General features: G+C 52.3%; 1 protein-coding gene and 1 long non-coding RNA gene across 8 annotated transcripts in view; one reads left to right on the forward strand and one right to left on the reverse strand.

Moving 5' to 3' along the window:
• Nucleotides 1-24,373, forward strand: part of LOC100397417 (WAS protein family homolog 2) — a 36,990-nt gene extending 12,617 nt beyond the window's left edge. The window contains exons 1-11 of one of the 7 annotated variants that reach the window (XM_054238015.2): nucleotides 6,365-6,535; nucleotides 11,878-12,031; nucleotides 20,365-20,476; nucleotides 20,656-20,802; nucleotides 20,980-21,116; nucleotides 21,359-21,494; nucleotides 21,672-21,873; nucleotides 21,961-22,116; nucleotides 22,803-22,961; nucleotides 23,717-23,785; nucleotides 23,926-24,373. In XM_054238015.2, coding sequence (XP_054093990.1) covers nucleotides 11,883-12,031; nucleotides 20,365-20,476; nucleotides 20,656-20,802; nucleotides 20,980-21,116; nucleotides 21,359-21,494; nucleotides 21,672-21,873; nucleotides 21,961-22,116; nucleotides 22,803-22,961; nucleotides 23,717-23,785; nucleotides 23,926-24,059 — 1,401 coding nt within the window. In that variant the 5' untranslated portion in view covers nucleotides 6,365-6,535; nucleotides 11,878-11,882 and the 3' untranslated portion in view covers nucleotides 24,060-24,373. Of the gene's footprint in view, nucleotides 1-6,364; nucleotides 6,536-7,027; nucleotides 9,035-11,877; nucleotides 12,032-20,364; nucleotides 20,477-20,655; nucleotides 20,803-20,979; nucleotides 21,117-21,358; nucleotides 21,495-21,671; nucleotides 21,874-21,960; nucleotides 22,117-22,802; nucleotides 22,962-23,716; nucleotides 23,826-23,925 lie in introns of those variants that run through there. The other 6 variants (XM_054238014.2, XM_035255444.3, XM_035255442.3 and 3 more) reach the window with 6 other exon arrangements.
• Nucleotides 5,343-6,994, reverse strand: LOC144577849 (uncharacterized). The gene is made up of 2 exons (XR_013522521.1): nucleotides 6,210-6,994; nucleotides 5,343-5,465 (listed from the first exon to the last, which is right to left on the reverse strand). It is a non-coding gene; the product is annotated as an uncharacterized LOC144577849 (long non-coding RNA).
• Nucleotides 24,374-25,070: the final 697 nt, after the last annotated feature.

Consider the following 25,070-nt stretch of genomic DNA (forward strand, 5'->3'; position numbering starts at 1 on the left):
CCACATGATCTGACACGGTTAAGGATACCTCTGGCTTCCCTTTTGAGAATAGATTAAAGGGGCAAAAATGGAAGCAGAAGAGCAGTTGGGAGGCTCCTGTCAAACCCACATGGAAGGCAGAGTCTGAGGTGTGTTACTGGACTAACACTGACACTGTTCCCTTGTACTTCCGAGGGGTCCCTGGAACTTCCCCAGGGGATGAGCGTTCTCGCCAGCAGGCCTTAGCCCCTCCCCTTCAACTTTACTCAGGACCCGGCCTCTCCTCCTTCAGGTCTCTGGAGCCTCCCCACACACCTCAACCCACTCTCGCAGATCGCTCCTCCTTCGCCTGCCATTCTGTCTGTCCACAAGATATCACCAAAGAGTCTTCTGTGAGCGCAGCATGGTGAGAACACGGGGAGAACAAGGAGAAATAGAAACAGGTGCTATGCTGGAGAAGCTTATGCCCAGTGGTGGTGATACTGACGGAGGTGAGACCACTCTGCCAGCATATGAACAAAGATGGCAGGGGCACAGTGGCATTCAGGTGTGCAGATCTGGGGGCATCCAAGAGGCTCCTAAGCCTCAGTATATAAACTGACAGGTCACAGCCTGCTCCAGGAAACACTCTCTTAAGGGTTGGAGTTGTCTCTGCACACCCCGTTCCCACTCCACTAAACTGCCCTTGGCCCTGCCCCCGGGAGCCTCTGCTTGGCCTTGCTAATTCCTCTCTTCTTCTTGAAGCCAGAGTGAGGTCCCTCTTGGAGGCCTTTGCGCCTAGAGAAAGTCGTACAATAGAAACATAAAGTGAGCAACATGCATGATTTTAAAATTTCTAGTAGTCAAATTAAACATTTTTAAGTGAAATTAACTTTAATAACACATTTACTTAACCCAGTGTATCTTTGACAGGCAATCCTATTTTATAAATGACTAATGAGGTACCTGAAAAAAATCCCTTTTCATACTAAGTCCTAGAAAATCTTAGTGTGTTTTATACTCACAGGACATCTGAGTTTGGATTTTACCTTTGTATTGGAAATATGGGATCTGGATTTACATTTCACTGAATTTACATTGAAAAGGTGGGTTTACAAAGCCAAGTTGTCTCACACATACCTAAATGTTTTCTGGTAACTGGGTGGAGTATCAGTTCTTATATTTATCTTTGTATTAGTTAAAAAATGAGGACGGTTCAGGTCTTCGGCCGCACACAGGAGCCACGTTGCAAGTGCTCAATGCTCCCACGTGACTGGGGGCCACAGAGGACTGACTGCCCTCTTCTGTTTGGGTTCCAGCTCCACTACTCAACTTTGGCTTTCTCCATGGTCCGGTGGCCTGAATTCACCCAGACCCTGCTGTCCTCGGCTTTTTCATGCAGACATTCAAACAACTTCCTCCCGGCACCCCAGCCCATCTCCAGCAGCCTCTGAAGCGGTTTCCCTCCTGTCCTCATCTCAGCCACCCAAGACTCACACACCCATCCGGCTCCCCTGGCCCACTTTTCACTTGGTCCTCATAATCTATGCATAAACATTAACATACCAGAGAGTCAATCTGCATACTGATTACGTCTGTCTGGTAAAATTCACACTTTCAAGATCAGGGGGCTTTCTCCCCACAGTGAACGGGGCCTGAGGAAATCATTATCTTGTCTTCTTGTCACCTCACCCGTGGTTGCTTATCCTATGAGATAAGAGGTGTCTCAGGCGAAGCAGGACAGGGAGGATGCCAGCACGGGGTGGTGGGAAGATTTGGGGAGTGCCTGTTGGGGTACGTGTTTGTGGGAGGAGGACTTTACACATGTGGCTTATGTGTCAGGAGGATTTCATTGGTAAATAAGCACCTAAGGGATGATTTCACATTGCACACTTCTAAGTTTTTATAATTTAAATTCTTTCAACCGGGCTTTTTTTCCCCCCAAGCTCTAGATCTCTGGCTAGAATTGATTTGATTTGCATAATCCTGCCTGTGAGATTTAGCCCCACCCATGAGAGCCCCCTCAGAGCCACACACAGCCAGGACACCTCTGCTGGCCTCCTCTTCCCCAGCCTTCCCACTGGTGGCAGGCCCCTGGCTCTGGCCTCCATATCTGGGAATGAGAGAGCTTCATGGCTGCTGACAGTGGCTGAGATAATCCTCTCCGAGCTGTTCCAAGGATTAGTTCTGCGGCCCTGTGCCCAGCTCCCACACAAGTGGGATTTCAGGGCCAGGAAAGAAAGGGCGCAGCTCCTGTAATGTATAGCAGCCAGGGCAGTGGGCACCCAGCTCCAGGCTCCCTTTTCCACCCTACAGAGGGCAGGCCCCTCAGCTCCATTCTCCTCCAAGGCTACAGGGGGGCAGGAATTGGCGGTGGCAGGAAAGCCGTAAGGTCTCCAGGTGTGTCGTTCTGGGCTCAGAGATGAGTGCTGAAGCTCCCATGCCCTCCCTGTGAAAATGGAGTCCTCTCTCCCCTGGGAGAGCCGGGTGCTGCCCCGAGAAGGATGCATTTATGGCTTCATGAAGTCCTTCTTGACCCCCGATGCTGCTGCCTTTAGGTAAGCCTGATCAAATCTGTGGGAGGCCCATCTGGCATGAGAAAGGGATGGCTTCTTCTAAACCCGTTGGCCAAGATCCCAGGTTCCAACACATTCTGTCTCAAGTCCAGCCTCTTGTGGCACATAGGAGACCCTCCATGAGAGGTAGTATAATATAGAGGACACATGTGCTTATAAAGAGGCTGCCTGTCTGATCTTTGACAAGTTCTTTTTATTTATTTATGTTTTTTTAATAAAGTCTCATTATGTTGCCCAGGCTGGTCTTGAACTCCTGGGTTCAATTGATCCTCCTGCACCAGCCTTCCAAAGTGTTGGTATTATACTCTGGGTTCTCTTCAGATCATATACATCTTTGCCTTTTATCAAAATGTTGGGATTATAGTGTGAGCCAACACGTGTGGTCTATTTTTTATTTAATTGAGGTGAAATTCACATCAATTTGACCATTTTAAATGAGCAATCAATGGCATTTAGTACATTTGCAATTGTGCAAACACTGTCTCTGCGTAGTTCCAAAACATTTTCATCATTAATCTACGGACAGGGGCATCATTGTAAGCACTTCAAATACGTTAACTCACTGAATCTTCACAACAAAGACAGACTCATTTACTGTAAATTTATAGAGTGAAAGCTGGGGCACAGGTTACATGCTTAGGATCACACAGCTATGAAGCAGAATAAGGACTCCGGCCGAGGCAGTCTAGTCCCAGAGGCCTTCCCTTCCTAGTAACCACCGTGCTCTACTGCCTCTCAGAGAACCCAAATAGCACAACAAGAGGGCTGAGCTGTCTGGTCTGTCTGGTGAAGATTCAAATGCTGTTCATTTCAGAGAAGGGGACGTTTCTGGGCTGCAGAGGCTTCCTAGAGAAGGAAGACCATGTAAGGCCTAACTCAGGGCAGGTCAGGATGGTGTGAATGACTAACTCACTCTGAACGCAGTCATCTATGGGTATTTATTAAAACTGGCTCTGGAACTCCCACAGGGAAGGTTCTTAACTTTGCCTACACAGCACAGAGCTCTCTGGATAGAGTTCTAGACCCGGCCTCTTTCAAATATGTTAGAAGCCTCAGCAAGAGGAAATATTTTCTGTCCGGCTGCATTCGTCTATCTGTTTAGAGAGTGGGATATTTCCATCCTCCTTTCTACAGGCATCCTTGGAAGCCCTTCCCAAAAGCAAGACCTCTTGGTGAAATTTACTGCTGGAGAGGAAAGTGGTTTTCAGGAGAGGCGAGTCTGTTCCAGGAACTGTGGCACAAGAGCTAGAGGCTGGGTAGGGAACAACTTAAACTAAGTCCTCAGTCTTGTTTCCAGTTTTCTTCCTGTAGATCAGGGCTCAGGACACCCTGCTGCATGCTCTTTACCCCTCCACCAGGAATTCCTAAAATCCATGCTCATGGATCCTGGGAAATCCAGGATGCTGGGGATGCTGGGGATGCTGGCAAGCCTCAGCAAGACTTCCAGGGACCAACCCTGCAGCCTTCATTCCTCAGGCCCCCTCAGCCCAACTGGCCAGCAAAGGCAGGCGGGGCTTCCGTGTCCACACATGAGAATGACCTGCAGCTATTCTTTGTCTAGGCTGAAGTCAGGGATTCCCACTGCAGCTCCAGGGGCTGAGGGTAAAAGTCTTTGCAATCCAGCTCCTAGGAAATCTTTAAAATTAGGTCTAGGGTGAGCCTGTCAGTGGTAGATTAGGTAGAGAACTTTTATGAAGTGGAGGGTGAACTGGCTGGTGGGGATCTAGAACTGAGGGTGGTGCCTAGCAGTGCATTTGTGAGCAGGCACAGCCAGGCTAGGTACGTGCTGTGCTGTGTGTGTGTATTCACAGGCATCATGGAGCATATATACTTTCCTTTTGTGTTGAACTAAACCTTATAGATTATCAAGTACTTTTTTTCCTGAGACAGGGTCTCTCTCTGTCACTTAGCCTTGAGTGCAGTGGCACAATCATAGCTCACTGTGGCCTCGACCTCCTGAGCTCAAGTGATCCTCCCGCCTCAGCCTCCATGTAACTGGGACTACAGGTGTGTGATATCATGCCTGGCTATTTTATTTTATTATTATTATTATTATTATTATTATTATTATTATTATTTGAGACGGATTCTTGCTCTTGCTGCCCGGGCTACAGCGCAGTGGCGCTCACTGCAACCTCTGACTCCCAGGATCAAGCCATTATCCTGCCTCAGCCTCCCGAGTAGCTGGGATTACCAGTACGTGCCTCCATGACTGGCTAATTTTGTTTTTTTAGTAGAGATGGGGTTTCTCCATGTTGGTCAGGCTGGTCTTGAACTCCCGACTTCAGGTGATTCTTCCACCTCTACCTCCTAGAATGCTGGGACTACAGGTGTGAGCCACTGCACCTGGCCTTATTTTTGTAGAGATGGAATCTCATATTGCCCAGGCTAATCTCAAACTCCTGAGCTCAAGCAATCCTTTCGTCTCAGCGTCCCAAAGTGCTGGGATTACAGGCATGAGCTGCCACACCTGGCCAGATTATAAAATACTTGGATATCCTTTCTCTGCAGCATTCAAAAGGAGGCAAGGCAAGCACAATTAAACCCCATTACAAATGGGGTGACTGAAGCCCCATTCATGGCTTGCCCAGGGTCACACAAAGAATGAGTGGCAGAGCCCTGAGCCTGTGTGCTTCCCTCTGTGCCAGGCTGCTTCACCCAGGCAGCGCTGCACCTTGTGCATGGGACATTTCTCCTTTCTTGTGTCCTGAGTACCTTAAGCTACTCAGATATTGCTCAGGGGAGGGCGGGGGGTGAGGGGAAAATGTTTTCAGTTTGTATTAATCAAAACAAAATACCACACAATGGGTGACTTCAAAATCATATATTTATTCTCCACAGTTCTGAACTTGGGAATCCAAGTTCAAGGTGGTAACTGGGCTGGTTCCTGGTGAGGGCTCCCTTCCTGGTTTGCAGACAGCCACCTTCTCCCTGCATCACCAGACACCCAAGAAAAGACGGGTGGGGGGTGGTGGGGGAGAGAGACAGAGAGAGAATGTTCTCAGACCCATAATGAAGGCCCCACCCCACAACCTCATCTAACTGTAATTACCTATCAAAAGCCCATTTCCACATACCATCACATTAGGGGTTAGGGCTTCAACATAAGAATCTGGGGAGGACTTCTACATTCTGTCTATAACATGGGTGGAAACCCATCTCTTCCCTACTGCTGGTGGGGAACCACACGCTGCAGCCCGTGAGAAGTTGCATGTTCTTGTTACAACTCGATCCAACTCCCCCAGATGAGGGGGGGCAGGGAAGGAGGACAAAACGGAGAGTGAGCAAGCATTAGGAAGAGAGTAGGGTGGCCAGAGGTAGCAAATAAAATATAAAATGGTTAATTTTGAATTTCAGATAAACAACCAATAATATTTTTTAGCATAAGTCTGTCCCAAACTAAGCTTGGGTCATATCTGTGCTAAGAAATTGTTCGCTCTTTATCTGAAATTCAAAGTCACCGGGCATCCTGGGTTTTACTCTGGCAACCCTAAGAGGCAAGGGCCAAGAATGCTGGGGAAGCCAGCAGGTTCCAGGAGGGACGACTGCTGGACTTCTGGACTGACGCTCTCTTTATATATTTAACTTTTTACAAAAGCCTATTTTCTTTTTTTGTATCAGCTTTTCACTAGCTTTCAAAAAACTGTGGTAAAACATACATAACCTAAAACTCACCGTCTGAGCCATTTTTAAGCATACGGTTCAGTGTATTAAGTAGGTTGACACTGTTGTGCCGCCGTCAACACCATTCGCTTCCACCGCTCTTTCACCATGCCAGCCTGAAACTCTGCCCCCTGAACACGAGCTGCCCAACTCCGCCTAGCTTCCCCATCCCTGGCGGCCACGGCTTCTGTCTCCATGAATTTGACCGTTCTAGGCACCTCACATAAGTGGACCCATCCGATATCTGTACTTTTGCCTCTGGCTTCTCTATTTAATTCTTAAAGGGGGATGGGAACTAAGTGGACCACAAGGGAGCTGCCCACAGAGGCGAGGACAAGGTCAGGTGTGCTGGGGGACGCAGGAAACAGGTCCGGGTGTTGGGGCCGGAGAGCAGGGGCGGGCCCTGGGCCTGGGCTGGGGGTCCTGCCCCGGGGCGCACCCAGGGCGAGGGCTGCGGGGAGAAGCCGAGGCTGGCGGATAGCCAGGCGTGAGCCTGAGGGGAAGGCAGCGAGGGGACAGAGGACAGAGCCCTGGGAAGAGGTTCTGCAGAGCAGAAGGCACGGGTGGGGGCCGCATGGCGCGGGGAAGACAGGACACCGGAGCCGGGTGCACGTCGGGAGCTCGGAGGGCGCGTGAGTCCCGCGCCCAGGCTCGCGACTCTGCCGGCCAGGCCAGCGCTCTGGGTCTACCGGGTACTGGAGCCGCGAATAGGGCCAGCCAGCGGAGGGGGGATGGCGCCGTGTAGGGTGAGCGGTGGCGCTAGGACCCGGGGGCGCGGGCGGGCGGCGGCCGGAGGCGCTAGGACCCGGCGGCTCGGAGGGAGCGGAAGCGGCGGCGGGAGCTTCCGGGATTGCGGTGCGCAGGTGAGTAGGCGTCCTGGGCGGCGCGAAGTGGGGTCGTGGGGCCGCTGCGGGGCGAAGTGGGGGACCCGGAGGGAGGTGGGTGGGAGGTCCGGGACCCGCCGAGCTTGTGTTCCGCGGCCGCTTCCCGGCGGCCGCCTCCACTCCGCATGCCGCAGCTAGGCTCCGACCGCCTGGGAGGCGTCTTGGGGCCGTCCGGGAGCCTCCTCCCTGGAGCTGGGCCCTGCGCCCCGGCCTTGCCTGGCGCTAGAGGAGAGGCCAAGGCCCGCGGGGTGCGGGGACCCGGGCTCTGCGGGGTTCCGGTTCCGCCTCTCCCCCTCCCACGCCTTCCCTCTCAGGCCGGGTTCTGGGAAGCCTTGCGGGGCTCTTTTGCAGCTGCTGCTCGCCCGGAGCGCCCGGGCCCTAGTAGGGTACCCCACTTTTCTGACACTGCTTTGGGTTCCCGGGGCCTCCAGCGAGGCCTGTAACTCGGGGAGAGACCCAGGAGTGTGGGGTGTGAGAGAACCCCACTCACAGGGAGGGTCTGCAGGGAGGGCGCGGAGAGAGGCGTGCGGTGCGTGCATTTTCCTGGGAGTGCGCAGTTTACAACACATTCTCTAAAGCGGTGCTGTCCACTAGAAATACTGTGTGATACACGTGTTCAACTTTTGTCACTTAAAAAGAATCAGAAAAAAACTTGAACATGACATAGATGCAAGAAAAACACGATTATTAAATAATATTTATGCGTTTGTGGAATCGATTGAAGAGTAACAAAATGGATAGACAGGAAATATCACGGACCTGGAATAAATTGCAGTTACCCACTGTGGAACTGAGGAGCTAGGGCGTCTCATTATAAAACTGCCTTAGAAAAGACGACTTTTGATAAATTTTTCAACTTTCCCCCCCAACAGAATCCCCTATTTTCTCAAGTACTTACTGTCTGACCACTAAATAAGAGGTGATAGATAGGTCGCCTTTTCTGATGAGCACCACAGGCTTTTCAAAAGATGATTGCCAGTTAACCCCTTTGTGCCTGGGCTTTCTCATTTGTGAAAATAGTACTTCCTACCTCTAAAGTGTGTGGTGAAGACAAACAATTGGGGTGATGTATGCTAAAGAAAGTGTTTGCCACACGGGAGGGGCTGGTTAGTGTTAGATTCCCTTGTTCTTCCCTCAGATTCAAAAACAGATCTAATTTAGCCTTACATAAAGGCAAAGTATCAAGATAAGGTGACTTGATACTTTGAAAACAACAAAACATGTCCGTAAATAACGAAAAGCTTGGAATTCAAACAACAGATTCAATGTGAGCTTGATCTCAAGCTAGTGTTTTGATGTTGAAAAAAATGTGATTTGGTCTTTCTAACCCCATTTCCTTATCCAAAATTGGGGATGATGATAAATTCACTGATATTACGAGTTAAATGAGATTCTTGAGGAGTCACGACGGTTCTGACATAAGTAGGTATTATTAGCAGCCATATCGTAGCATAAGAAAATGCCATCTGCTGAAAGAGGGACAATAAGGTTATCTTCATGATCATGCAAAAGCTACCGGATATAGGAAGAAGGGGCATAAAATGACAATGTTAGATGATTAATTTTGATGCTTAGGTCGGAGTTCATCCTGGCACATCTCCTGCCGGAAAAGAGACTCATTTCTTTGGACTCACAGGACACTGAGTGAGAGGAAAGAAGAAAAATGTTTAAGTCACGTATGTGATTTCTAAGAGTAAAAAACAGATGAAATTAGTAATACATTTTTTAATCCAGTAAATCCCAAATATGGTTATTTTAGCATGTAAGCAACATAAAATATTTTGATAAGAGATTTCACATTCTTTTTTCCTAGTGTTTGAACTTTGGTGCATATTTTACACTTACGGCACATCTCAATTCGGACGGTCCACTTTTCAAGTGCCCAGTGGCTTCGTGTGGCTGGTGACTACCACACTCGACAGCACGGGTCTAAGGATTTCATTCCTGGCACAGGTCCAAACTCCTAACCTTAATTTTGAGTGTTTTTTTTTTTTTAACAAACGGGCCTCTGTTTATCATTCTTCTAGTACTTCCCCAAGGATGATTGTACCCTCAGCACTCAAGATCACTTGCTGTTCCCCTACACACTTTTGTTCAAGCTGTTTCTTTCACCTGGAATGCTGACTTTGCACCGTCTTTCCTGTACCTGGTAGAAAGGCACACATTCGTTTGGTTTTTGTTTTTTTTTTTTTGAGATGGAGTTTCGCTCTTGTTGCCCAGGCTGGAGTCAGATGGCCCGATCTCGGCTCACTGCAATCTCTGCCTCCTGGGTTGAAGTGATTCTCCTGCTTCAGTCTCCTGAGTAGTTGGGATTACAGGCATGTGCCGTCACACCTGGCTAATTTTGTATTTTTAGTAGATTTCTCCATATTGGTCAGGCTGGTCTTAAACTCCTGAACTCAGGTGATCTGCCCAACTCAGCCTCCCAAAGTGCTGGAATTACAGGCGTGAGCCACTGCGCCTGGCTGAGAGGCATACATTCTGCTAAGAGCTTTATCCTGACTCCCCTAACCCCAAAAGGGATTTGTCCCTCCTTAGCCTTGTACTCATGGCTGGATTCGAGTGAATTTAATTTGAGTTTAATTGTTTTTAGGACTATCTTCCTAGCTAGTGTAGTGTCTTACTCATCTTTGTTGTGATCATGCCCTGTACCTAATAAATAATCAGTAGATGTTTGCAGACAGAAAGTAAACCACTTATCAGGTGTATTCAGTCCCTTTTTTTCTTTTGTTTTTTTTTGAGACGGAGTCTTGCTCTGTTGCCAGGCTGGAGTGCAGTGACACGATCTTGGCTCACTGCAACCTCTGCCTCCCAGGTTCAAGCAATTCTCCTGCCTCAGCCTCCCAAGTAGCTAGGACTACAGACATGCACCACCATGCCCAGCTAATTTTTGTGTTTTTAGTAGAGACGGGGTTTTACCATGTTGACCAGGCTGGTCTTGAACTCCTGACATCAGGTGATCCATCCACCTAGGCCTCCCAAAGTGCTGGGATTACAGACGTGAGCCATGATGCCCAGCCTTCAGTCCCATTCTTTAACGGGCTTGCTGCTTCCTTTTTGAGGAGAATTGTGTATGTGGTTTAATGTGTGTGTGAGCAAACAGCATACACACAAACAAGGAATTCATCTTACACACTAACAAGGAATTCATCTTAAGATGTGCACAGGAAATATCTTGCACCTTTACCCTCTTTGTGATCTTACATATGGGAGAACTGAGGCACAGAAATAAGTTAGGATGGCCAGCAAACTTGCATCAGTATAAATACAAAGAAGGGGAGGGAGGAAGCTTCTTGCAAGGGCTGTGATGGTCTCAGAGGGTTAGGCTTCTCAGATGGCTGGGCATCAGCTGGCCGTACTTTGGTTATATGATTGGAGGAAAAAGAAGTGGGAGGTGAGGAGTAACTCCTGGGCCCTGATGAGTATTCAAGCCAAGTACAGATCTGGAAAGCCTGTACACAAAGGAGGAGCTCACTGCTGGAGAAAAAGCTGAAGAGCAGGATGGTTGCCTCAGATCATGAAAAGTGCTGGCCTGAGGAGGGTAGAAGGAAGCGCTGGGGAAGCCAGCAGGGGAAGCAAAGGAGTAGGCTTCAGCTGTGTGAAGATGTTCACGCGGTGCGTTATGTAAAGTACACAAATTATTATTGGGAATAACCACATCTCAGCAGTGCTGGTTCTCAGTCTGGAGAATGGGAAATAGAAAGGATCAGATTCAGAGAAGGCAACTTACGCAGTGTCACAGCATTTTAAATTCAGATGAAACCTAGGCCCTTCCTGCCACACTCACCAGCCCCACCCACTTGTGTTGCAAGCAAGGTCCCCACTGTAGTGCTTCGGAGAGCAGGTCTAGGGCACAGTGCCAGGGCTGATTAATGTCTTCCTTACCGTTTTCCAGTGAGGGGCTGTGATTAGGCCTATCTATAGGGGCCTGGTCCCTTAATATTCTGCCTGGTGCATCTCTTGCCAATCAAATCAGTGCCGTCTGCAGTGTGATTGCTACTTTAGTGATACCAGGTAGAGGAGTTAATTAAACCCAGTAAAATAGACTCTGCCCTCCCTTTGCAATTCCAGAAGTGTTTTTCCTTCCTGTCCTCCACCCCCATGTGCACCTCCTTCCTCTAAGGCCCCCTAAGCTCTTATCTAGGTGAGCAGGCCTGGACACCCCTATACCTAGAGTCACTAGCCACTGCCCAGTCTGTTTCAGGAGCAGACCTCGAATTCTCATGGGTTAAAGTGGGAAGAACCCATGTGTGCACATTTTTGTGCTTTTCCAGAACTGGGTACCGTTTGGCAGTTGATCAGGCAATCTCCCCAACTACCCCATTTCCATCCCTTGGTTTTCAGCCTCTTTTTTTCTCTGCAACTAAGGTTTCTTTCTTGTCTATCCGAGGTCGGGAGCTGAACTGAGACAGTGTATGGAAAGGGTGCCTGGCAGCTACCAAGCACCTTGTAAGGGGTCAGAAATGTTGCACCTTCTCTGAACTCCTCTGTTGGCCCTACCAATTCCCCAGACCCTGGTCCTGCCCTCCCGCTCCCTCATGTACTCAACAGGCATCAGCAGAATCCCATCTGTGTGCTCCTGGCCTCCCACTAAATGCTCTGTCCCCTTCTCACCTATTTGTGCAGGCTAAAGCTATGTGCATAGTTGGGATGAGGGCTGTGTTTTCTCTCCTTCCTTTTTGAGGAGAATTGTGTATGTACTCTTGTCACTCCTTAGCCTTGTACTCATGGCTGGATTAGAGTGAATGGGTGCAGGTGGGTGTGGGCAGCTCTGATTCTCTGACTCCCACCCACAGGCACCATGACTCCTGTGAAGACCCAGCACTCCCTGTCAGGTCAGACATATGCTGTGCCCCTCATCCAGCCAGACCTGCGGCGAGAGGAGGCCGTTCAGCAGATGGCAGATGCCCTGCAGTACCTGCAGAAGGTCTCTGGAGACATCTTCAGCAGGTGGGTGCTGCCACCCACCTCCTCCTGATCAGAGGACCATCCCTATCCTGGGCAGTCCTAGCAATCTGCACGCTGGGAGCAGCCCCCTAGGGGATATCCTGGTCCTGGGGGACCCATCTGGCTTCATTGTGTGGAGGGGCTGAGGTAAGAGCCCAGCTTGGAAGGTTTTGCTCCTGAGAGTCTGAGAGCTCACTCCCTTCCACCCACTTAGCCTCCTGGTTTCCTATGGTATCTCTGCTCTCCTAACTCATTCTCTTCCTCCCACTTGGGGGGCATATTCCTTCACTTTTTCCTGCAGCCAGCAAATACTTGCCCAGTAGTGTTCGTGTGCAAGGCATTGTAAGAACCTCTACAGATCCAGCCATGGATAAGGCAGCATCCCTCTCCAGCTGGAGCGCACTTGTTGGCAGGAGAGAAAGACCTAATAACCAATGCATGATTAGTTCTTTAATAAACAGCTGTGACAAGGTTGATAATATTTGGTAATCACTGTTCTTTATATAGCATTGACCATGCACCACCATTGATTTGAGTGCATTAACTCATTTAGCCCCTGCCACCCTTTATGAGCAGGCACTGCTGTCATCTCCATTTTATAGATGAGGAAACGGAGGCACAGAAAGGCTGAGAGACCTGGCCAAGTGACAGAGCCAGGGTTCAAAGCCACAGATCACGGCCCCAGGTTCTGTGAGTTATTACCGCCTCTGCGGAGGGGAGATGGGGTGCTGCGAGGCTTGTCCTGTCTTGGTCTTGGGTCAGGGAGACCTGGCTTGATCTTGGGTCAGGGAAGGGAGATGTGAGGAAATGACATTTGTGGTAAAGTCTGAGAGTTGAGTTGGGTAGGTCAGGAAGAAAATTCCAGAAAGAAGGAAGCACATGAACTGTAACCCAGAGGTAGAGGACCTAAAAGAAAGCCAGCATGGCTGGAGCACGGAGCGGCCATTGAGGGAGCCGAGTTGGAGGGCTGAGGCTTCTTGTATCAGCAGTGCTGACCTCGCACAGTCCTTGGGCTCTGGTGACTTACACTCAGTGTTTATCTAATATGAGTGAGTGAGTAATGTTTGCTGTTTCCTGGCAAGGTCCCAGCGGTTGTTGGAGGCACAGGTCCTGTCTTTGGCCATGAACAACCTGAAATGAGGCTTGGTCTCCTTCCCGAGATCCCACACAGTGCCTCACATGTGGACCCCAGTGGGAAGTATGTGACTGCCTGACTCCGGTCCCTCTCATGGTCCAAGTGACCCCTGCCCTGCCCTTCCCTGGTTGTTGCCAGACCTGGAGCTCCTCATCCTTCACTGTGCAGCCTCCTCTTCTGTCACCAACTGGAAGCCCACCTCTTCCTGAATGACCTCACCCCACTGGCTCACCGGATTGCCCCAAGCTTGTCAAGAATGCCCCTGTAACCAAGGGGTCACGCACTGAAGTGGCCGAGGGGGTCACCTTGGAGCTGATGCCTTGGCTCAGATCCGGCTTTCCTGTTTGCTTCCTCTGTAACCTTGGGCAACTCAACCCCTCTAAGCCTTAATGTTCTCACCTGTGAAGTTGTGATAATAATGGTAGCTTCCTGGTAGAATTATTTTAAAGACTAAATGAATGAAGACATGTAAAGGAATGGAACAGTGCCTGGCACCTAGGAAGACCTGAGGAAATGCTGGCTCCTCCCTGTTGATGATCTTGACCCGTCTACTGGACTTGGTTGCCATTCATGAACCTGTCATCAGTAGTTACAGAAATTGTTGGATGCACCTTTTGTGCTTATTGTTGTGATAAGTGTGCCCAAGGGACACCTAGGCAAGCGGATGCAGGCCTTGAAAAGCCATCAGCTCCAGATTATGGCCACCCATGTTCAGTGCTTAGAATGGAAGCCAAAACCATTCCCTCAGAAACTGTGTTTCCTCACCAAGATGGGGATTGCATGGTTGTCCTTCTCTGAGGGCAGCCTTGGATTTTTGGTGTCTTTCCTTTCCCGTCCTGGTACTTGGCACCTTGTAGACAGTTGCATGTCCCCTGCCCAGGGATGGGATGAGGAGAGGGCAGGAAGGCATCTTCTGGGGAGTAGAGTGCTGCATTCATTGAGTGTGGGTTCCTCAAGTTGCTGGCACAGCCCGCGGAGGGGAAGATGCTTTTCAGGACCACTGGGCCCGAGTCCTGGATCTCTCATGCCAGGTTCCAGGTCACTGCATCGACCTCTCCACCATGTGCTCCACATCATGCTGGATCTTTAAGAGACACCAATTATGAGGCTGACACTGTGTCCTCAAAGAGTTTAGAGGCTGGAATGGGAATATGTAAGGCGAGATTAATTGTTAACTGCGTAGCATGGACCACGTGGGCTTCTCAGGGTCTAGAAGGGAGAGAAATCAGTAAAAATTGGTGGCATACCTGTCAGAACTCCCCAAACCAAGCTAAGCAAAAGGTAACCAGTAGGGCAGCCTTTGGAGTTAGGGCTAAAATGACATCATCAGGGCCTGGCTTTGCTTCCTTCCTTGTCAGTTTGCTTCTTTGGGTCTGGCTGCATTCTCAGACAGGCCGTGCCCTCGTGGTGGCAAGGCAACATGGCAGGGTCAGTTTCAGCAGGAAAGAATGCTCTCCTGTGTCCCCCACTCCCTCTAGAGGCCACACTCACCTGGATTGGTCCTTGTGTCTGTCCCAGAATCCATCGCTGGGGCCAGGGGACTATGACATGCCACTTGGCTTAGACCAAGGAGCTCTTCAGACCACCCACCTGAAGCTCAGAATGGAAGCTTGCAGGAGAGATGGATTCCCCAAAGGAAACAGGGCAATTGCTTGAGTAAAGAGGATATAGGTGCTGGAGAGGAAAGCCACATGCCTACTCCACATAGGGCAGGCTCCTGGAGGAGGAGGGCAGGGTAGGGAGGTGGGCATGCAGGTCGCCCTGATAGGGTCTAGATATGGGGGCCACAGGCCTGGAGAGAAGCCTCAGTGTGGCTTGGAATGTGGTGTATGATGGTCTGCTGGGAAGGCCGGCCTGCACAGGGGCTGGAGGGGGGTTAGGGGTTCTGCATGGGGAGCACAGACAGTGCTGCCTCTCCCTTGCACTCAGCTCACAGGACATGAGAGGCTGATTTCCCATGAACCTGTGGGCCAGGCATCTGGATGGTGCTAAGGAGCTTTGCCTTGGTTCCTCCGTGTCCCCACGGGGCCATGGGAGGCTCCCTGGCAGTGTGTGGGGCAAAGTAATGAGTGAAAAGTTGGGATGAATGAGTTAGGGTCCACGGAGTACTCAGGAGAGGACTTATGTTGATTCATGAGTGTTAGGGAGCAGTGATTGGGTTTCAAGCAGGGGAGGGGTGGGACAGAAGAGTTGGGGAAGGTTCATCAGGCATCCTTCACTGAAGGGACATGAAGAGAGAGTGGATGCCAGGGACACCCAGAAGCTGTTGCTGTAGTCAGGATGTGACAGGGATGAGGCCGCAGACAGGGGACCTGCAAACAGGGAGGGCTGGGTGAGACATTCAGAGGAAACAGATGACAGGAATTGGTGACAGATAGGGAACGATGATGAAGGAAAGGGAGGAGTCAGTGATGAGTGGGAGTGGAGTGGGGAGCACCAACACCTCTCCTCCTCCACCTGCCCTTTTTCTGTGGCACTGGACAAGCGGGTGGACTTTCCATTTTTCATGAGCTTTTTTGGTGGGGATGTGACCAGCTTTGAATCTCTCCCCTTAAACATGCTCCTCCTGCTTAGAAACCTCATGCACAGAAGAAACAGGTGGGCAGAAGAGAGACTCTCTCTCCCTCCCACCCCATCTCAGGCCCCAGCACAGCCCAGTTCCTGGCCTCACTGGTGCCTGTGCCCAGTGGCGCAGGCAGGTGAATGCCTGGCATTTAGCATTCCAGGCTGTGCTCTCTCCTGCTCTGCCGCAGCCGGGAGTGTGCAGAGACTGGAGGGAATGACAAGCACCTCCCAGGCTCTCTTTAGCTGTGCCCCTTCCTGTCCCCTCTTTCTGCCTCTCCATCTGTCCCCTCTTCACCTGAGAGAAGTCAGGCCCCAAAAATATTGGGCCAGATATGTCACCTGCTTCCCATGACATAGATGACAAGGAAGGAGGGAGTTGGGATGGCACAGGGAAGAGGAAGGAACAGACTCTGTGTGTGGAAGTTTGGATGCTGTCATTTGCCATTGCCAGTCAGCCCCTGCCCAACCTTTTCACACAAGAGGCTGTGCCACTGCCCAGCGCCTTCCCCCTGGGAAGGGTGATTTTCTCTGCAAAGCTCTTTGTCCTTTCCTCCATCTATTTCTTTTTCCTTTTCCCCACCTCTTCCTTTCTTCTTCCCTTCCTCTTTTCCCCTTTCCCCTTGTCCTTACTTCCTCCATCCTTCTCCCTGTTCTCTCTACTGATTGGCACCTGGTGGCCCCCAAGGTTATACATTGCACTAGATCACTGCATAATTAGCAAGTCGTTCTTAATTAGCACAGAGTGGAGAAGATAAAGGTAAAGGCAAGAGCACAGGTTCAGGGTCTGCTTCCCTGGGGTCATGACAGGCGGGGGAGGAGAAGCAGTGAATCAGGAGTGGGAGCCGGTGCTCCCTGCTTCCTCCTCCCCTAGGGACTGGTGTGCTGACTGGTGATGGGCCATCATCAGCTCCTTGTCACCTTCACAGGAATCACATGATGTAGAAGGGACCATTCCTATTTTTCAGTGGAAGAAGCTGAGGCCAAGACCAGTGAGTGGCCTCCCCAGGGTTAGGCTGCTGCTAAACAGAAGTGAAACCCAGGCCCATGGGATGCTGTGGTTATTGATGCTTATCTCTTACCCAGGAGGCCTGAGTCTCTTTGGGAGTGGATGTGTGTTGTCTGATTCGTCTTTGGCTCCCACGCGGTCCCGCAGCACTGTGCTTTCAAGTGGAATGCGCTCAAGATACTGAACAGTAAGGGGTGGAGTCGGGAGATGGGAATCGAGAGATGCTTGGGGATTGTCCTCTCCAGGGGAGATAGAGGAAGACAGACCCTAAGCGAGACCACGTGCAGAGCAGGCTGGGTGAGCCAGTTTTGTCCCTGATGCCCACAGAGCAGCTTCCTCTCTCGTGCTGGGCGAGTGTGCCAGAGGGGATGGCTTTAACACTGAGCTTGTAAAGTGACCTACCTTGAAGTAGGCTACCAAGCCAAGGGAGTCTATACCAGGAATGGCAAACAAATGGCTCTCATGGCACCATTCCCCCACCCTCACGGTGGGCATTGTTCATCAATGCCCTGGCCCCAGTGAGGCCTAGAGGCCTTCCCAACACAGTCTCCCAGACCATCCTGCCAGTCCACAGAGATAGCAGACCAGCCACAAGCTTTCTGACCCTGAATCTGCACTTGTCCTCAGCACCATGGCCTGTGACCATGAGATAATAGACGGTCCGGGGGCTTTGTCAGCAAGCATGCCGTTCCTTAGTCTCATAGGCTCCTGGTTAAGGAAAGAACCCCAGGATCATGTCTTCTGCCTCCACCTCAGGGAGGATTCACCCTTGGAGCACCCTGGATGGTGCTTGTGAGCTGGAGCCTAATTGCTCCTCAAAGTGATGCAGTTGTTTATTAGAAAGTTGTTGTCTTTTTTTTTTTTTCCTAAACAGCACAGAGCTCTGTTTCCTTGCGACTCTGCCCACTATTCCTGATAGAAGTTTACTCACTTCACCCGACAGCCCTTTTGATATTTGAAGGGAATGATCATGTTCTCGAAGTCATCTGATCTTTAGCCGGATCATCCTTCGGTTATCTTCATATGTCGGCAGTTTCTCACTCCTCACCATCCTCATCACCCTCCTTGAGATGTTCACTCATTTGTCACTTTCTGTTCAGCCAGCGGCTGTTAACGCATCAGGCCCCGTCCCAGGTGCTAGAGACGTAGCAGTGAATGAGACAGAGGGCAGTCTGTACGGGAGGTCAGAGTCCTCTGACTGTGGATCCAGTTTAAAGGGATGTGACTGTGGCTGAGACTGGTGCCTGGCATAGACTCGTTCATGAGTCCAGGGCCCTGTTTTCTGTGGTGCCTCCAAGAGAGTGCATGGTCCCTGCTGAGTGGAAGAAGGATGAAGGGCAGAAGAGGGACAGGGAGCTGTGTGCCCTAAGAGCTCATTGCCTTTTTATGCTGATTAACATGCTTTAGCTTCTGCTGAGCTTACAGTTAACAGTAGCTTCCGGGTCTTTCGTCACCTGAACTGTGTCTAAACCAAGTTCCCTCCACCTTCTATATTTGTGCACTTGATTTTTAAACCCTAAATGTTGGGCTTCACATTTGTTCCCTATAAATGTCATCCTGGTGATTGCAGTCCACCCTCTGGCCTTTGAAAATCATCTGAGCCTTGATTCCATCATGCAGACCATTTTACGGCCTTACTGTGCTGGCCCCAGTTTTCTAACCAGGTGTTGAATGAACTGGAAGGGCCCTGCCAGAGTTCTCCATGCAAGGCTGGAATCAGACCGTTGTTCAACAGTGCTCTTTGGGGCTGTGGTTCATTTGGCTCTGATTTTTCCCATATGTCCTCTCCTCCAACCCCCATAGCTCCATCCTGTCCACAAGATTTTGTTAGAAGCCGTCAAAATCCGTGCTGACTCAAGAGGCACTGTGCTGCAAGTTTTCCCTGGGCACAGCAGGCTAGTAACCTATTACAAGGGAAAATGCTGTGCGTTTTGAGCAGTGCTGGCCCCTGGGACTCACCTCTGCCTTTTCTAAGCGCTTACAGACTCTCTGTTTAATAATCCATTCCAGAAACTTGCCAGGGCTCATGGTTGAGCTTGGTGTTTGCAACTTTGAGTGATCAGCCCTTCTCTTCTCTATGGCAGCACCAGGACGGAGGAGCCTTTGTCCCTCCCCAGTCCCAGTTTCCTCCCACTGCCCCTGTGGACCTTGAGTACAGAGCTTATGCAACTACTGAAGATTATGTCAGTACCCAGGGACAGAATAAGGCTGTTTCGCCAACTGGGGTAAATTAAAACAGCTTGTACTGGAGGAGCCCTCACAGCAGATGAAGGCCTTTCCCCAGCCAGAAAAGATGGAGCTGGGTGGTGGCCCTGCTTCCTCACTGGGAGGAGACGATGCTCTTCTTTTTTCTTTCTGAATGGTGGCCACCTTCATACTGGTCTGTCATGGAACACTTAAGCTGCTTGGGTGTCTGTTGGTATATCCAGCCCTGCCATGCCTGAGCTCCCTGGAGTAATCGGGATAGACTCATTAGGGGATGGGGACCCCTGGATTGTGAATTGGCTCTCTGGGGCCAAGGCCTTCTAAAGTTGGTGGGAGTGGCTTCAGCTTGTTGGGTCTGATTCCAGGTCGTTCGTTCCAACCTTAAGAGAAATCCCAGCATTCCCTAGCCCAGAGTCTGCAACCTTTTCACCATCCCACGTCCTCCTCCTGCCTTTCCTCATGAACCCCAGTTGTGCCTCTGCCTTCTTATCCCACACACAGGCTCACTCATGCCAGGTGAATGCTGAGGCTTCTCTGAATGTGGAGTGTGGCCCTTGTGGGCAAGGGCTGGGTTCTTGGGGGTAGGGGAGCTACAGAGGTGACTTGGAGGAGGATGGTGTGTCACACGCACATCAGAGTTAACTTTGCAGTGAGAGCAGCCTTACTGTGGCCAAATAATGTGGAAAAGCATAAGTGGGGTTATGTGCCTTAAAGCGTCAGGCACCTGGGTCTTGCCCACCAGGAGCCAGCCACAGGGTTGTCTGGGGAATGGCATTCCCTGAGATGGAAGTGCACAAGAATGCACTTGTCATCTGGGGAACAGCAGGGCAGCGGTGTCACTGGGCCCAGCCCACACCAGGAGAGATGGAAACAGGTGAGGAGCTAGACCATACAGAGCCCGTGGGCCGTGGTCGGGACCCAGGACTTGCTCAGCGAGCTGTTCACTATGTGCAGGGGCAGTTCTTCCTCTGAATTTAGGCGACAACACTCAGTTCCAGCCTTGCCATTCTCAGCCTCTGGTCTCGATTCCCCTTCTGCAGAGGCCACTTTGTCTACTCACGTGATCGTGAGGGGTTGTGAACTGCCTTGCCCCATCAGCAGCCATGTGTGCATGTGTAAATACCATCCTCTGCGTGCCCTGGAGGCTGTCCTTCAGATAGCACGTGCAGGTGCCAGCATAGGGCCAGGTGGCTGCATGTCCCTACCGAGAGTGCAGGGAACTCAGTACTGTCAACGCCTCGGTCCTGCAGGTCAGATTGTCCTTGCAGAGGCCACCTGGATGGCACCAAGTTTGGCCCTGGCAAGCAGGTGATCCTGACTTAAGGGCCCTTGCCTGAGGGCTGGCCTAGCAGGTCTGCTGTTAGGAGCAGGTGGTGTACAGGGGGTAGGGAGCAGCCCCAGCTTCTATGATCTTCTCCATGGCAGGATCTCCCAGCGGGTAGAGCAGAGCCGGAGCCAGGTGCAGGCCATCGGGGAGAAGGTCTCCTTGGCCCAGGCCAAGATTGAGAAGATCAAGGGCAGCAAGAAGGCCATCAAGGTAGCCCCCATACCCCTGTATCCTGAGGCTACTGGGCTGTCCCTCTGAGGCTGTCCCTGCTGCCCACCCTTACCTTGGGCTTTCCTCCTGCCCAGGCTCCCAACCCCACCCTCTCCTGCCAAGCAAGCCTGGCCCTCTGAGCCTCTTGGGGACCCTCAGACTTGTCCCTGTGTCCATAGGTGTTCTCCAGTGCCAAGTACCCTGCTCCAGAGCGCCTACAGGAATATGGCTCCATCTTCACAGGCGCCCAGGACCCTGGCCTGCAGAGACGACCCCGCCACAGGATCCAGAGCAAGCACCGCACTCTGGATGAGCGGGCCCTGCAGGTTTGCTGGCCATGCACATCACACGGCCTGTCACACACCTGGAGGCCTGGATGCTGGGGACGAGCCGGGGCTGCCATAGGGTTCTGTCCCGCAGAGGAGGCTGACTGGGAAGGGGTGGCAGCTGATTTGGCCCAGCACTAAATACTCACTATCCCTTGGCCCCCCTGGCCCTCCCAGGAGAAGCTGAAGTACTTTCCTGTGTGCGTGAGTGCCAAGCCGGAGCCCGAGGATGATGCAGAGGAGGGACTTGGGGGTCTTCCCAGCAACATCAGCTCTGTCAGCTCCTTGCTACTCTTCAACACCACCGAGAACTTGTATGGCCAGAAGGCAGGGCCGAGGGGTGTGGGCGGGAGGACCGGCCTGGCTTAGTGGGGACAGAGGGCATCACACACAGGTATAGCACCGAGGCTGGGAGCCAGGGGGTAACTGGGTGGCTTGGCTTGAGAGGCCTGGGACCCCACTGTGCATACTGTGCCCCTGATGGTGTGGGAGAGGTAGGAATGTGGGCTCAGGACAGCAGGTGTCAGCTTGCCTGATCCCCTCGTTGCCCCTGTAGGTACAAGAAGTATGTCTTCCTGGACCCCCTGGCTGGTGCTGTAACAAAGACCCACGTGATGCTGGGGGTGGAGACAGAGGAGAAGCTGTTTGATGCCCCCTTGTCCATCAGCAAGAGAGAGCAGCTGGAGCAGCAGGTGGGAGGAACAGGGCTGGGGTGGGGGCAGGTGCAGTGGCTGGGGGCCCTGCCAGGGCTCCTCTCCAGGCAAGACTGTTGAGCCCTTTATTCCACCCATGTGGGGGTGCACACAGACCTTGCAGGATGCCCCTGCAGGTCCCTGTCATCTCTCACATGTCCCTACCTAATCCTGCAGGTTCCAGAGAACTACTTCTATGTGCCAGACCTGGGCCAAGTACCTGAGATTGATGTGCCATCCTACCTGCCCGACCTGCCTGGCATTGCCAATGACCTCATGTACAGTGCCGACCTGGGCCCCGGCATTGCCCCCTCTGCCCCTGGCACCATTCCAGAACTGCCCACCTTCCACACTGAGGTAGCCGAGCCTCTCAAGCCAGGTGAGCTGGGCGCTGGGATGGGAGCTGGGCCAGGGACCTCCCTGCTCAGACACCTTCTTTCCTAGACACCCACACTTCCTCTTTCAGACCTAGAAGATGGGGTACTCACAGCACCCCCACCGCCCCCACCACCTCCCCCAGCTCCTGAGGTGCTGGCCAGTGCACCCCCACTCCCACCCTCAGCCGTGGCCCCCGTAGGCCCAGGCGCCAGGCAGGACGACGGCAGCGGCGTGTCTCCTTCAGGTGGGAGCAGCTCTTTGAGGACACCTCTGCTCATTTCTGGTGTGCTCGGTGCAATCAGGTGGATCGTATGTGGGTTTATTAAGTGTCCAGAAATCCTTGATTTTTTTTTTTAATAGTTCCCATTTCAAATGTCTTGTTCTACTTGGTTCATAAAATAGTGGTTTTCAAACTGTAGAGCTCTGGAATGCTCACCTCTTGGGCAGAGGGGGCCTGAACAAGTGAGGCTCTGGGTTCCCCATTCCGAGTTAAACCAATGGAAAGAAGAGGCCTAATAACAAACTACAGCAACAAACGATTCAGTGTCCCTGAAATTACAGCATTTCAGCTTTACTGTCATATCCCCCGTCTATCTCTAGGAGCCAGAAGTGGCACAAAACGCCTCTGCTGGCTTGTGTGTGCAGCTGAGACTGTCAGTGCATGGCTAGCTCAGGGGTCCAGCTCTGCAGGGTGGGGGCTGGAGAGGGGCAGGGAGTGTCTGCACACACATCGCCTGCACTCAGGTGTTGCAGAAGTCAGTGCCCAGGTCCTGTGTGTCCAGGCCCCGCAGTCTTCAAAGGCTCAGCATCCCCAACACGGGCCTCCTCGAAGGGGAGGTGCCCTCTGTCCTAGCAGGGTCTTGGACACGATAAGCTTCCACAGCCCTGCCTGAGCAGCCTTTCCTCCTTGTCCTGTTCCCCACCTCCCAGCTCCAGTCCAGGGAGCTCCCAGGGAAGTGGTCGACCCTTCTGGTGGCCGGGCCACTCTGCTAGAGTCCATCCGCCAAGCTGGGGGCATCGGTAAGGCCAAGCTGCGCAGCGTGAAGGAGCGAAAGCTGGAGAAGAAGAAGCAGAAGGAACAGGAGCAAGGTGAGTGGGCCCCGGAGCCTGCGGTTGGAGGGCCTCGGACAAAAGCACTGCCTGTTGTCTGGCACTGAGTCTACAGGGTGCTTTCTGCCTGCCCCCTGCTCCTCCCCGCCTGCCCCTGCTTCCCCTAGGGCACGTGCTGGAAGCCCTGGGCCACCGCCCAAGGTCCTCAGCCCTCCTGCCTGGGCCATGGCTCCTTCCTGGTTTGGGAGCCTTAGTGGAGCTTTCCTCTCTAAGCTCACCCAGCTCCAACTGTGACAAGGGGAATCTTCCTCAACTGCCGAGACTGGTCCAAGGCAATGGTCAGCCACCACAGCCTCCTGAGATATTTTTAGAGACTAGACCTGAGGCCTCCTGAGGCTACCCATAGAGCCTACTGTGAATGCAGACACGGGTGCCATGTGATGCCTGCGCATACTGCAGCAGTGCCCTGGGCACTATGGTTCTGAACTTGCGCCCAGTGCTGCTTGTGCCTTGCTCAGTGACCCCAGGCAAGCTGCCTCACCTCTCTGGGCTAGTTTCCCCATCTGTGCAGCGGTGCTGCCTACCCTGGCCCTGTTCCCGAGGGGGGCTGGGAGAGTGCTCCTCAAACGTACGCGCTTTCTCATCAGTGCCCAGTGTTGAGTCAGGGATAGACTGAAGCGCTGAGCTAACTGGGAAACACGTGGCCTTGGAGGGCTGGGGAGTGTCGTGGGGATGGGGACAGAGAGCTGGGGTTTCATGTGACTGAACCCTTCACTCTGGCTTTCCCATTGCAGTGAGAGCCACGAGCCAAGGTGGGGACCTGATGTCGGATCTCTTCAACAAGCTGGTCATGAGGCGCAAGGGTAGGAGGCAGGGCCGCTGCCCGCCCTGGGCCGGCACATTGTAATTCTCTCTTGCCTTTTTCTTCGTATGTTTAAGTTTCTGGGGGCTGGGGGAACCAGTGTTTCCCACCCACCACCCTCACTCAGCCTTTTCCTTCCAGGCATCTCTGGGAAAGGACCCGGGGCTGGTGAGGGACCTGGAGGAGCCTTCGCCCGCGTGTCAGACTCCATTCCTCCTCTGCCGCCGCCACAGCAGCCACAGGCAGAAGAGGATGAGGACGACTGGGAATCCTAGACTTGGGCCATTGCTCTGACCTGGACACAGCCAGGACAAGCTCCTCAGACCTGCTGCCCTAGGAGGGGGCAGTGATGGAACTGTCCCAGGACTGCGGGCACCACCTTCAGGGAGCGAGAGGCTGGCCTGAGGCCAGAGGGCTGGTGCGGGGGCTTCTGTTTGCCTGTGCTCCACCAGGGGACGGCTCCACCCAGCCTGCGCCAGTGTGTTCTTCTCTTCCCTAAGGAGGCTTCCATAGAAAACAGCAGCACAAATCAAAGAACTGAGTAGAAACCAACAGTGCACTTTAATAAAGGGCCTCTAGCTGTGCAGGATGTAAACGTCTCGAGGTCAGTGACTTTCCTCCTGCCCCTGTTGGTCCGTAGGCAGTGGGGGCAGAAGATCTCAGCTGACCATGATCCCTTTTCCCTGGGGTCAGAGGAGAGGTGCAGTCAGCAGGGGTAGCTGTTGCAGGGGGGAGGGGTAGTCTCCCACAGAAAAAAGCTTTCAGTGACAGACACGGGGTCTCTAAAAATAGTCATGCTGAGAGCCCAATGGCCCTTGGCATCATTGCTGGTGTTGCGGTCGAAGGTGTCTTGGAGCTTGCTCAAGTGGTTGAGAGGGAGGGAGGTGCCATCAACTTGCAGGAACTGGCACCAAGCCAGGGAGATAGAAATCCAGGGAGGGCTGTAGGGCGGTTTAGGGGCAGCGCTGCAGAAGGAGTGACTCAGGAAGAAGGTGGGGGAGGTGACAAGCCCCCAGGCGGGAGCCCTGTGGCCTTGGGGATCTTTTTAAATTGAGACTAGATGGTGAGTAGTCCAGGGCAGAAGCTTCAGCTGTTAGAAAAAGGGCAGAAGCAGATGGGCCCGCTCCATCCCGCCTCTAAGAAGGTGTTCAGGACAGAAATGCCACAGTAGAGGCTGCAGCCCCCACAGCCTCCTGCAGAGGCCCAGTGAGAAGCCTGGCCCTCGGCCATGTGGGATGGAAGACATTCAGTTCCACAGACGGGAGCCTCCCTGGGAAGACCTCAAG

Source organism: Callithrix jacchus, chromosome 9 (assembly GCF_049354715.1).
Source record: "Callithrix jacchus isolate 240 chromosome 9, calJac240_pri, whole genome shotgun sequence".
In the NCBI taxonomy this organism is placed as follows: Eukaryota; Metazoa; Chordata; class Mammalia; order Primates; family Cebidae; genus Callithrix; species Callithrix jacchus.